Source organism: Vicugna pacos, chromosome 25, assembly GCF_048564905.1.
Source record: "Vicugna pacos chromosome 25, VicPac4, whole genome shotgun sequence".
Taxonomy (NCBI): Eukaryota; Metazoa; Chordata; class Mammalia; order Artiodactyla; family Camelidae; genus Vicugna; species Vicugna pacos.
The window spans coordinates 26,853,886-26,866,263 of NC_133011.1; the positions used below are offsets into that span (position 1 = coordinate 26,853,886).

At 43.3% G+C, this 12,378-nt stretch overlaps 1 protein-coding gene across 2 annotated transcripts in view; it reads right to left on the bottom strand.

Annotated features, from left to right (window-relative positions):
• ANXA13 (annexin A13) overlaps positions 1 to 12,129 on the bottom strand; it is a 54,682-nt gene extending 42,553 nt beyond the window's left edge. The window contains exons 1-2 of one of the 2 annotated variants that reach the window (XM_006211405.4): positions 12,044 to 12,058; positions 10,807 to 10,929 (exon numbers count right to left, since the gene is read on the bottom strand). In XM_006211405.4, the coding sequence (XP_006211467.1) occupies positions 10,807 to 10,929; positions 12,044 to 12,058 (138 nt within the window). Of the gene's footprint in view, positions 1 to 10,806; positions 10,930 to 12,043 lie in introns of both variants that reach the window. The other variant, XM_006211406.4, reaches the window with a different exon arrangement.
• Between the last annotated feature and the right edge of the window lie 249 nt (positions 12,130 to 12,378).

The following is a 12,378-nucleotide window of genomic DNA, read 5'->3' on the forward strand; positions in this document are numbered from 1 at the left end:
CCTTACTTTCCTGAGTCCTCAGAGCGCCAGAGAAGCTTGGAGATGTAACACGGAGCTGTGTGCCCCTCCATTTTTTTTAAACACTTGGTTGCCCACCATTGAGAATGAATCTACTTAAGAAAATTTGCTGAAGCCTTATCTCCTCTCCAAAACTGTTCCTGACCATCTTGGAAAGAATTGAGGACTTTCTGCCAGTGGTGGGGTAGCGCCGAGGAGAACACTGTTTGACTACCCAAGATTGAGGGTTTTCTGGGGAATCCTGGGTTTTATATACATATGTATACACTGAGGGTCTGTACAAGTAAGAACTCCTAGACTTTATCCAAGGAGCAAAAGATAAAGGGAAGAGGTTTATCATAGATTCTTAGGATAGAAATTCAACCCAAGGTTTTCCAAAAAGGATGACATGGAACATTGAAGGTATTAAAGCCCATTGGATTTCCAAGTGGGAAGAAGTTACTTTTAAAATTCTCTCTAGATTCTTCTAATTAGTCAGCCTTTGCCTGGTAGTAGTGTGTCTTTCACACTTTTCCAGTCCAAGGGTTGGCAAACTGCAGACTGCGGGCCAAATCCAGCCCATCACCTGTTTTTGTAAATAAAGCTTTATTGGAACATAGCCAACCCACCCACATCCCCTTGATCAGTGGTTGCTTCCACACTACCAGGCAGGCCTGAGTAGTTGCAACAAAGGTTGAATGTCCCATAAAGCCTCAAATAGGTACTTTGCAAACCCCTTCTCTATTACATGCAAACAGGTCTTTTTATCAAAAACAGGTGACAGAAACTGAGTACTTGGTATTTGGAGATAGTACTTGGTTCAAATTTAATGCACTCTTCTTGCTTCCATTTGGTTATCTGTACTTACTTCAACTGATACTGGTTTCCCATTTATGGAACTAATAGAAACTTTCTTTCTAATATAAAACTTTATTAGTGTCAAAAAGATGAGTGGATTTCAAGAAAGTAGATAATAGAGCTATTAGTAGAACAAATGGCACATGTATTTGTCAGCATTCAAGAAGGTCACACTTAAAGTCTGAAGTTTGGGAAACATGATTCAATGTAATTAATCCTCATTTTACAGATAAGCTGAGGCCCAGGGTCCCTTACTTGCTTATGGAAAAAAGTGGACTCCTCTCTCTCTCAGGACAATGTTCTTTTACCTTTAACTGGTCACTCATTTGTACTTTGAAACCAGTTAGCATAAATGCAAAGTATTGGACTATTAAAGTTCATGAATTCAGAGCCAGAAAACATCCTGGTGACATTTTCACAGATATGCTCAGTAGACATTGATGGGCAATTTGAAGCACAACAGAGGGGTCATTCACATCTTTAAACATGAATCTTGGGTGATTAGTGGCATATTATTTCATTAAGTTGATTGCTTCTCAGGCATGGTTTCCCTGAAACAATAAATTTGATAAAAAGTCTTGCTTTTTTTGTTTGTTTTAAATCAAAATCCACTTAAATGCTTGTCAGAGCAAAAAGTTAAATTGTTAAATAGAAAAAAATATATTTTATAGTGTACTCTGTTGTGTATATTAAGCATAGCTTCAATCTTAACAGAATATTTGGTTATTTCACCATATAGTTATTCTTCCATTTTAATTAGGACTCACCATGGTCACTCTAACAGCAAAGCTGATTCCTCCATTACCAGATCCTCTTCCCACTTGGATCTGCTTTCAAGGTCTATTAACCAAGGAGGTAGACCAGACAGCTAGGAAAGTGAGTTAGGAAGCTTGAGCCAGGCTAAACCTTTGAAGTGTGCTGGAAACTCAGGTTGCTGCTTTTTGCTGTTGAGCCATCCTTTCAGAGATGCCGTTTTAAAGTCACGGGTATGACCACTAAAGGTTTGGCCATCATTCTAAACAGGTACAGATATTTGCATCTTTGTCAAATGAGGTGGAAAATAGAAAAAAATCTCCCTTGGATCAGATCTCAATGTGACTTACTTATGTATGCTGCATGTTCTGAAAATTGAGTGAAAATTTTCAGGTTAAAAAAAAATCTGCCTCCTAAATTTGGGGTTATTTATATGTTGGTAGTTTAAGAACACCTTTTAATGAAGATTGGTATAGTAGGTCATTTTCCAGAAAGACATTCTTAGACTATGCTTTCTGGGTTATATATGTTGATCTGATTTTTACCATCAAAGGTGACTACGGGGTTGGGACCTGGCCTTAAGGAGATCTGAACTTAAGTCTCTTCGAGGTGGTGGGCACTGTTGTTCCTGAAGGTACTGGCAGTATACTCAGAAGTGCAAGCAATGGGATGGTTCTACCATGCCCTGAGCTCTGGGATAAGGAGATGAGACAGCCTTTTTGGGGGCTACACCCAGAGGTGAGCAAATTGACTCATGATTATTTTGGTCAATGTCTTTCCAGATAAGCCCTGTTCATCTAGGCAGGAAAACCAGTTACTCAGCAGCTTTGCTGCTGGGTATTTTTGCAGGGAAGTCCTTTTCATTCTGGCCATTAGAACTTAGTAATTAGCCAACAGCCTTTTGGGGGAAAACTGCTGCCTCTCAGCTGCTGTTGTCAGCAACAGGAGGACAAGGGTCAGTCTTCCAGATGAGCTGGCTTTTACCCTGTGATAAGAAAGGCAATCAAGGAAGGAGAGCCTGGGCCAGAGGGGCAGGAATGCCTGATTGCTGGTGGAAACTCAGCCAGATAAAGACATTGTGGGGACATCTCCTGCCCCCTAGACTCGCTTTCCCATTTAAGGTCTGTGTCTAATGAAGTGGTTCTCAACCAACCAAGAGCGATTTTGCCTCCCTGGGGGACATTTGGCAATGTCTGGAGACACTTTTGGTTGTCACAAATAAGGGAATACTAGTGGTGTCTAGTCCTAGAGGCCAGGGATTCTGCTAAACATCCTTCAGGACACAGAACAGCCCCTCACAACGAAGGATGGTCTGGCTCCAAGTGTCAGTAGTGCCAAAATCAAATGTGCTGAGGGTCTACAACCCTCTCCCAGTGGCTGTAACAACTCTGTCAACATGTTACCTTTAAAGGTGCTGAGCTTCTGGTGGTAAATGAACCATAGCTATTGACTAAAGCAAGGTCCTCAATCACAAAGAAGGAACTGCCGTGGTTACATAAAAGGGAAATTAGAAGTGGACCGTGGTGTTTTTCTTTCTTTGATTTTGTTTTGGAGGAGCCCAGGTGACAGATCTGAAAGATGAGTACTGGGATAAGATAACTAGGAGGAAGAGTTTGAATTGGTCCAAAGTGAGAAGCCTGTCATCACCCGCTGCTTCTCTGTCTGCATCACAGCCTCAGCTGGCAGCCCCAGTTAACTCCTTCTTAGGGGCCCTTCAGGACCATGTTGGGCCGGACAACTCAGAGCTTCTACTAGAGGCAGAATAACATGTGCTGTCTCAAAACAAGATTTCGTGTCCTGGGGGACATGACTGTCAGCTTTGAAGTTGTCCACAGATTGCTTGGGGAGTGAGAGACCTCTGAAGAGTGCTAAACGTCCAGATACCCAATTACTGCTGTATCACCTCAACAAAGGTGAACTTGGAGGATAAGGTGGTTATGGGAAGATGACAGTTATTTGTCAACTATGAACGGAACCGTGCCTTTAAGAGTTATGAAAAATGAAGCACTTTTCTCATTAGAAAAGAATTCTCCATTTCCTCCTTCTGTTGCCAAAAGCTGTTTTCTTTTTGTTTTGTTCTGTTTTGTTTTGATTTTCAATGAGAGTGTAAATTTGGGGTTCATTGCTTACAGGAAAAAAGGAAGCTCGTGTACTCTGGGATTCTCAAGAGTCAATGCTAAGTGGGCAGATGGAACTGGAAAGAGAAAATTTGGGGGGCTGAGCTGAGCCATTGCAGCAAGGAACAGTGCTGTGTAGGCCGTGTGGTAGGGCAGACCCAGCAGTGTGTGAACAAGTTCTGATTTGCTGAAAAGGAAACAAAGTGAAAGAGCTCAATTTGCTTTGGGCAAGTTTTCATCTTAGCCAGGATCAAAACAATGAATGCCATTCTTTCACCTGGAAAGAGTTTCAATATTCTTTGGATCCAGACTTACTATTTCTTTAAAATTCTTTTTAACATTTTTATCTTCCCTTCCACTCCCACCACATTCCAAGTCCCGTCAATGGAAGGGTGAATTATTTTACTGCCTTTCTGTCCGATCTTCCAGACTTCATTCTCTTTCTATCTCAGTCCATTCAATAGTCGTCGTCGTCTTAACAGTAGTAATAAAGATAATGGTTATAAGAAAGCAAAACTGATAAAGCCATGTCCCTCAACCCAAGGATGGGTAAGGCCAGCCTTGACCACAGTGCTTGTCCAAGGAGTAGATACACACCCAAGCCAGTCAGAATTTTTCCCTGACGTTGGACGTATAGATGCTTAGAGAAAGAAACTCTTTTCGTTGGTGTCATTAATCTGGAGTGACATGAGGGCAGGGAATGCTCTGTGGTGCCTGAATGATCTGTGGCCAGGTCTCCCTCTCATCAACTCCTTTTGCCTCCCACACCAATGCAAAGAAAAAGTTCATTTTCAGTAGAAGAGAATGAGGCCAAGATGTAGAAAGGAGAGAGAGAGAGAGAGAGTGAACACTAGCTGACGAGATGACGCCTGCAACTCTGGGGAGGAGTCATGATCCATCCCTGTCCTCCTCACCTTTGCCAGGGATTGGTCTAGGATGGGCTTTTGACCAGTTGTGGCCAGTGACATAGAAAGGGATGTCTGCTTGGGGTGTTCCCGAAGGGTTTTCCTCACTGATAGGAGAGTGGTTCAGGAGGAGAAAGACACTGTTTCTCCATCCCCTTCCTTCTTGCTTGTGACCCTGTGCTTGCAGTGACAAAAGCCACTGTTTGTCCAGTAGTCTAACAAATATACACTAACTTAAAGACAGAACAAACAAAAACTGAATTTATACTCCCAGATGACCTCAATCCCAGACTTCTCTCTTGAGTCTCAGATCCAGTTACCTGCTGGGCATTGTACCCAGGTGAACCACAGATACCTCAGACTCAACAGATCCTCAAACCAAACTCATCCTCTCACCTTGCAGACCTCCGTTTTGCCTGGCCAGGGACCTGGGAGTCGCTCTGTAGTCCTCCTTACCCTTCACCTCCCGCCTCCCACCACTCAGCCAGCTATCTTGCTTTGACCCTCCATCTGTCCTCTTCTTCCCAATTCCAGTGTCACTGTTTTCGTTGGGGGCAGGGATTCCTCATCTTTCTCCAGGGCTGCTGCCTTTCAATTGCTTGCCTTGCCTTTGGTCATGTTTCTCTCCAGACCTTTGTCCTCCAGCTTCCAGCATGGTCCATCCAAAGTGCAGCTCTGATCTCATCACCCCCTTGTCTGAGATCGACTGGGGCTTCTCTATTACCTAAGATAGTGCTTCTCAAAGTGTGGGGCCCAGACCAGCAGCATCAGCACCACCAGGAACTTGTCAGAAATGCACATTCTCAGGCCCTTTCATCGAGTGTCCACTGAATCAGGATGGGGCCCAGCTTTCTGCTTAAACAAGCCTTCCAAAGGAATCTGATATGCAAAGTTTAAAAACAGTTACTAGCCTCGGGTAATAAAACCCAGTTTCCCTGGCATCATGGGTTGAATAGTGTCCCCCAAATTCATGTTACTCAGAACCTCCGAATGTGGCCTTATTTGGAAATAGAGTCTTCCCAGGTGTAACTAGTTAAGGATCTCAAGATGAGATCATTCTGGTCTTAGAAAGGGTCCTAAATCCAATGACTGGGGTCCTTACTTCAATTAAAAAAAAAAAGCAAATAAACCTGTAAATGAAAAGGAATAAAGAAAGAAGAAGAAGAAGAGGAGAAAACAGAGAGACACAGGTAGGGAAGAAGGTCCTCCACGAGATGGCAGGCAGAGATTAGGGTTATCCTGCCCTGAGCCAAGGAATGCAATGCGCTGGGGCCACCAGAATCTGAAAGAGGCAAGAAAGGATTCTTCCCTGGAGCCGTCAGAGGGAATGTGGCCCTGCAACACCTTGATTTCCAACTCCAAGACTCCAGAACTTTGAGAGAATAAATGTCCATCGTGTTGAGCCTTCCAGCTTGTGCTAGTTTGCCCAGCAGCCCTAGGAAACCAATACGCTTCACATGACATACAAGAGCCTTTGGGTCATCCCTGTGCACCTGTCTAGCCTTGTCTCCTGTCTCTGCTCCCTGTTTATTGATCTTTATATCAAAAATATGAATGGGGCACCTGCTACATGTCAAGCCCCAGAGCTACAGCAACGAGAAAGACGTGGTGTCTGCCCTGCAGGAGCTCCCAGCCTAGAGGAGAGGATTTCTGGACGAGGCACTAAGGGCTTTGGCAGGGCTAGAGGGTGACTTACCAGCCACTCCCACCTTCCTGTACCTCTCTGTGCTCCTGCACGACAAAGGATGCCTTTCTCTACTTTAGAAACCCTCCTCTACCCATTTCTCCCACCCAGCATCACTCCCTCCTCTGTCCAACTTCAGAACTTGGTTACGATGAGCACGTTTCTGTTAGTGTATCCATCACACATATGTAAATTATTTATTTGTTTGCCTCCCTGATTAGACTGTGAGCTATTTTGAGGACGTGGACTGTAGGTGTTTCTCTTATCCCTCTTTTTATCTACAGAGCCTCAAACAGGACCTGGATCAAGGTAGTTTCTCTTAAAGAGTATGTTGAGCTGACTGAGAGGATGGAGAGTGTCCTCCTGCCTCTCAGGGGGTAGGGGGCCTCTCGTCATTGCTAGTTCACTGTGCAGCCCTAAGGTGGGAGGTGGGAGAGAGTGCAGCCTGGTATGGGCGGTGGAGGGAGCAGAATGGGGTAGTTCTCTGGTTGCACGTGGTGTAAGAGGCCCGGGAGGAGGACATGGGGCTAAAGAAGGCTTTAAATGCCATCATCGGGGCATCTTCACAGGCAGAGAGATTCATAGTCAGACCTGGGGCACTGCTCTAGCGAGGCCCGTGAGAAACTTTTGCTTCAACACTTTTTCTCAAACACGAATGAACATCAGGACCACCTGGAGGGCTTGTTCAGTGGCAATTGCTGGGCGCCACCCCCAGAGTTTCTGATTCAGTAGATCTGGGGGTGCAGGGCCAATCATTTGCATTCCTAACATGGTCCTAGGGGTTACCAATGGTGCTGGTCTGGGGGCCATTTGGGAACCCTTGCATTAGAGGAATATCTGATATTAGACCTGCAGTTCTTCACTAGCATCACTTGGGGAGTTTTAAAAAACACAGATGCTGGGATCTGACCCCCACATTGGTCGTGGGGTGTGATTGTTACAGGGCTTGGGACTCCAACTGAGCAAAACATTGGTTTGATTAAAGCTCATTTAGAAAATGTCATGAATTGATGAATTCATCAAACTTTGTGCATTTGCTATGTGGCAGGCATTGTGTAGGTAACGGGGATGAAAAGATGAACAAGACACCATCCTACCCCCAGGGAGCCATCAGTCCAGTGCAGGGTAAGTGTATAAACAGTTCTAAAATTACGTGGTAGAGGAGTGATGGTGTTATACACAGAGCATTATGGGAGCACTGAGGACGTGGTTCTAATCTGGCTTGGAGACAGAAAGAGAAAGAGGAAGCTCAGGGATGTGGATAAAGAGATGAGGTGGTGATCTGGTTCAATAGTTGTAGAAATCCCAATAGGGGAGCTTCTAGTTGGTATAATATGAGCCCAAGATGTTCTGGAAAGAACTTCTACCCAAACCCAAATGCATGCGTCACCTCTTACTGGATGTACAACCTGGGACAAATTGCCTAACCTCTATTTGCTTCACTGTCCCCATATTTAAAAGGGGAACAATAATAATAATACTTCCCTCGTGGAACTGTTGTGAGGACTAAATGACATACATACATACAATGCTTTGTAGAGCGAAGGGCTCAAATTTCACGGACCACAGCTCTCAGAACTGCGCATAGTCTAGCAAGCACTTGGAAAATGTTATTAGCATCATAACTTCAGAAGGCGCCCTTTAAACCTCCAGTTGTGCCCATCATCACTGGCACTTTTAGCTTATGTTGCTGTGCGGTAGAGCAGAGATCCCCGCGCGTGCACTGGGATGCACTGGATTGCCCCGCCCCCTATGCTAAGTGACCACAGGCTCCTACAGCTTTGGGGTTCTTGTGTCAAGTTTTCAGTTTGCCTGCTCTTCCCTCTGTCAGTGTACTTGTCCTTGGGAGCCTTTTTTCCCACCTCTTTGGAATGACTGCTTTTAATCTACTATAGCCAAGAAACCTCCAAAGCCCAGATTGTGTAATTGTGCCTAAAATGTAGCTAGACTTTGAGCGGGAGAGTTATCATTCAGTAAAGAAGGTGTGCCTCAGTGCATGTCACTTTTTGACATCAGAGGCCCTTTTTGTTTCCTCTTATATGCCTGATGGTGATCTGAAGGACTAACTTCCTGGGATGAAAGATTTCCTGATAGGAGGGGTATTACTGCTCAGTCTAGGCTGGTTTCTGCTCAGGCTTCACTGTGATTCTTTTATTTGGGGGATCGCAGTTGAATGCACACTCTTGGTTAAAGTCAGACTTATTTTTGTCCCGAATTCCCAGTCACATTCTCTCCTGTCTCTAGAGCCTCCCTTCTTTTCTCAGGAATCTGGACCTAGTCCCCACCTGTCGTGTAGCTCCCAGGTGTTCCTGATCCACCTTCATCTGAACGTGCCTGGCGTTCACCTGCTGCTGGTCCCAAACTATTCTCCATTTCAGACAATGTTTGTGTTAGCTAAATATTGGCATGTCGTAAATGTGGCATGTTCACAAACACCGTGGCAGATCGCTGAGCAGGTGTTCTAAGATTTACAAGTTGGTTTTCATTTACCGGCACTCCTGACGACCCTGTTCTTGTAAGGATCGTGCTGTGCTCCAGTTCACTGTTTCTCAAACTCTGCGCTCATTAGCATTGCCTGGGGGAGCATTTAGAAATCCCAGTGCCCAGGCCAACCACCAGACCGATTAAGTCAGACTCTTGGCGGGTGGGACTCGGGCCTCAGTGGTTTTAAGAACTCCCCAGGTGACTCCAATGTCCAGCCACGTTTAAGGACTTGCTCCCCCGTCCAGTGCTTCTCAGACTTTAACATGTATAAAAATCACCTGAGGGTCTTGTTAAACTATAAATTCTGATTCAGTAGGTCTACTGAGATTCTGCATTTCTAATTAAGCACCTGGGCCACGTGGCTGTTGCTCCTAGACCAGGATCCACACTTTAAGTATCAAGGTAGGAGTCCTTTCTAGCGCCTCTTCATGCGTCTAAAAAAAATTTCTGGAAATCCATAGTCCTTCTAAGTTTGTGATTATTTCCACATTTATCAATGGCTTCCCTAAATCTCGCTCCTTGTCTATTACTCTGTCCACACCCTTCGGCAACACTCTATGACAAAGTCATCTCACTCTATGTGTCAGTATTCTATTTTCCTCTAGATAGCGAGTCTCTTGAAAAGAACTCACACGGTAGCATAGCAGAGTAATCTAGCTAAACCCAAGCAGATTTTCCTGTGGATCTTATTTTTCTGTCTACGCACAAAGCTCACTGGGCACAGGGACATGTCCTCCAGGCTAAGCAAACTCTTTGAACGCTGCATGCTTTAGCAAATGATAATATCCCAGGATCAATGATTACTGCTCCAAACAGGCTGGTCGCAAACACTATGTCTTCAGTTCAAAAGAAATCATGAACGATGGCAAAAGGATCGGAGGAAAGCACAAAGCAAAAAAGTAATTTTCTGTTTGGCTAGGATTCCCTATCACAGTACCTTGGAAAATGTAATTTCTTGGCCAACATTCTCGTGGCTTTAGAGCAATGTTTGTCAAACAGCTATCTGTGGACACTGGTCTGTGGACATACTCTTGGGGATTCACAACTTTCCTAGTAGGCTTTTTCTATAGTGTATTTAATGCTGATAATAACTAATATGTAAAAGCTGGTATGAAATGTATTGCATAATCAGGATGCCTGCATTTGTGTTCAATGCCAAATAGCCATACTTTAATTGTTGCAAGCTAATGATAAAAGAACAGAGAACAGAGGGAGGTTTAATATAAAAAGCATACATTTTAGCCAAGAGAAGGCCCAACTGTATTACAGGAAGTCTTACAAACAAAAGGTTCTCAGTTGTTTGGATAGAGAAATATGATAGAAGAACCAGGAAGTCACACACCACATCATATCTTAGACATTCTGCAACTCAAAAACCCTCACATTATAGCAATCAGCACCGTTTTACACTGAGCACAGCATTTAATCTCAGCAATCTCATTATCTATTACACTACATCAATAACATACTTTTCGCACATCATTGACTTGTATTGTACTAGCATTTAGTTTGTAAATTTGCTTTGGTTTTGTAGTTGCTTTAAAACTATGAGCTTGGGAGTTTTAAGTTTGTGCATATTCAAGTCACTTTCTAATGCAAATAATTTGTCGCGACTGGGACCACTCTTTGTCCTTTAAAAAGGTTTTACATTTACTTATTTAGAAACACAGTCTGAGGGCATGTCCACGCCTTGTGCACATGTTTAAATTCCAGTTGTATTTCCTACAGTGTCACAGAGGCATAGTGTGGTATCATGTACTCTGTTGCAGGGCATCCTTAAGGGAACGTTGTTGGGAAGAGAAGCTGAGTTCCGAGGTTACATTTTTACCTTAGCTGCAATTATTGTAACATTTTCTAGGGAAAAAAAAAATTTCCCTGCTTGGAAGCAATCCCTGATGGGATCAGAGGATTGTGAAGGGTCCAGTATGACAAGTCATTTGTGAGTAATATGGGTCCCATGAGAAAGCCCTTTGATACGATTGATTTGGAGGGAAAATAAAGTGCTTACTGGCTGATGGGACTCTGGTTCTCCCCTCCCTGACGGGTGGCTGCGAGGCTGCACGGCTGCCGAGGGTTGGGCAGGCCCTTTGGGCAACTGTTGACTGCCTTCTGGCAGGGAGTAAGACTGGCTCTGAAGATTCAAAAAAGAAATACATAAAAATGCTAGACCACTCACACAAGCCAGCTGCCCCATGGGGTTGACTTTCAAGGGATGAAAACATCCTCCTTAAACTGCTGAGGCGGGGCCAGTGATTTTTCCTGAGGTCCTCTGCATCAATCAAAAGTATTGTAAAAGTGGGTTTCAGTGTCTCTGAAAGAGAATCTAAGTGGATTCCTTGGCTAGTCTGAAAATGCTATTTACAGATGATTTTAAAAAATAACGCCTCTCCGAAGAAGATGCTTGTAGGTTTGCAACCATCTGTGTACAAGTTTAATTTACAGCAAAGGAGAAAACCTTATAAACAAAGTTCTAGTTTACAGAAAATCTTTGGAGTTTTATTCTCTACGATCCTAGTGAACAGACAATAAATCCTTCTTGCCATGGGAAGCAACAGTAGGTACTACAAAACCTTATTAAAACTATTCTTGCAAAAGCTTTAGGTATACCTGTTTTTGCTGTTAAAAAAATTCAAGATTTAACTCTGACCTGCCTTGTGCATAGTTGGTTCTGAATGGTAGTATTTTGGGCAGTTTTTTAGCCGTTAATCATTTATAGACATGCTATTCACATGAGCCTAGACATTTCAGAAGAAAAGGAAAATATGAAATCCATTCCATGAATATTTACAAATATCTGATGGTTGATGCTGTTTAGAAAAAATACTGGGGTATTTTTACCTTTCAATCCAAGTTATATGGGCTTATAGGGATACTGTTACCTTTGTGAACCTGTATTCCCAAGACACTGATGGACACAGTTAAGGAAGCTTTGTGCAGCTTTGCTAGAGACTAACAGCTTTTAGTTATACATTCCTCAAATACCATTTTAACCACCTGCTCTCTGCAAGGCCCTGTTTACTACCTTGTTTTAAACACTTCCCTTTAGCTCCTCCTAAGAGAGTTCTGACTAATGGAGAAAAAATATATTCCAAATGCATTTTAAAAGCGTGGTATGCTGTGCTGAAAACCAACAATTAGGGGTGATCACAATGGTAAATATCAATCATGATTTCATAGTTTAAATTTCTCCGCATGCTAAGCGAAATTAGAACTTGGTTTGATTCCCAAAAGCAATAAATACTTACATGCCGATTGCCCATTTTCGTTTTTTTCAGAGACGGTTGTTCTGTATTTCATTAAGAGATCAATTCTTCTACAGGCCAGGTTTATAATGGGTTTCCCAGGGCATAATATCTCTTGAGTTTAATAAGTAACTTTTGGCATTGAATTTGAATATGTTGTTGGGGATGGGTAGGGCACGGCCCCAGCTACAAATGATCTTAACCTGCCCTACCTGCCTTGGTTGGCCATCTTTTAAAAATAAAATATTTATTAATAAATCAGGTGTAGGCCTTTAAAGTTGAATATCTTCTTCCCAAATAAAGGACTAAACCTGTCTCATTCCTGGATTATTAAAGTT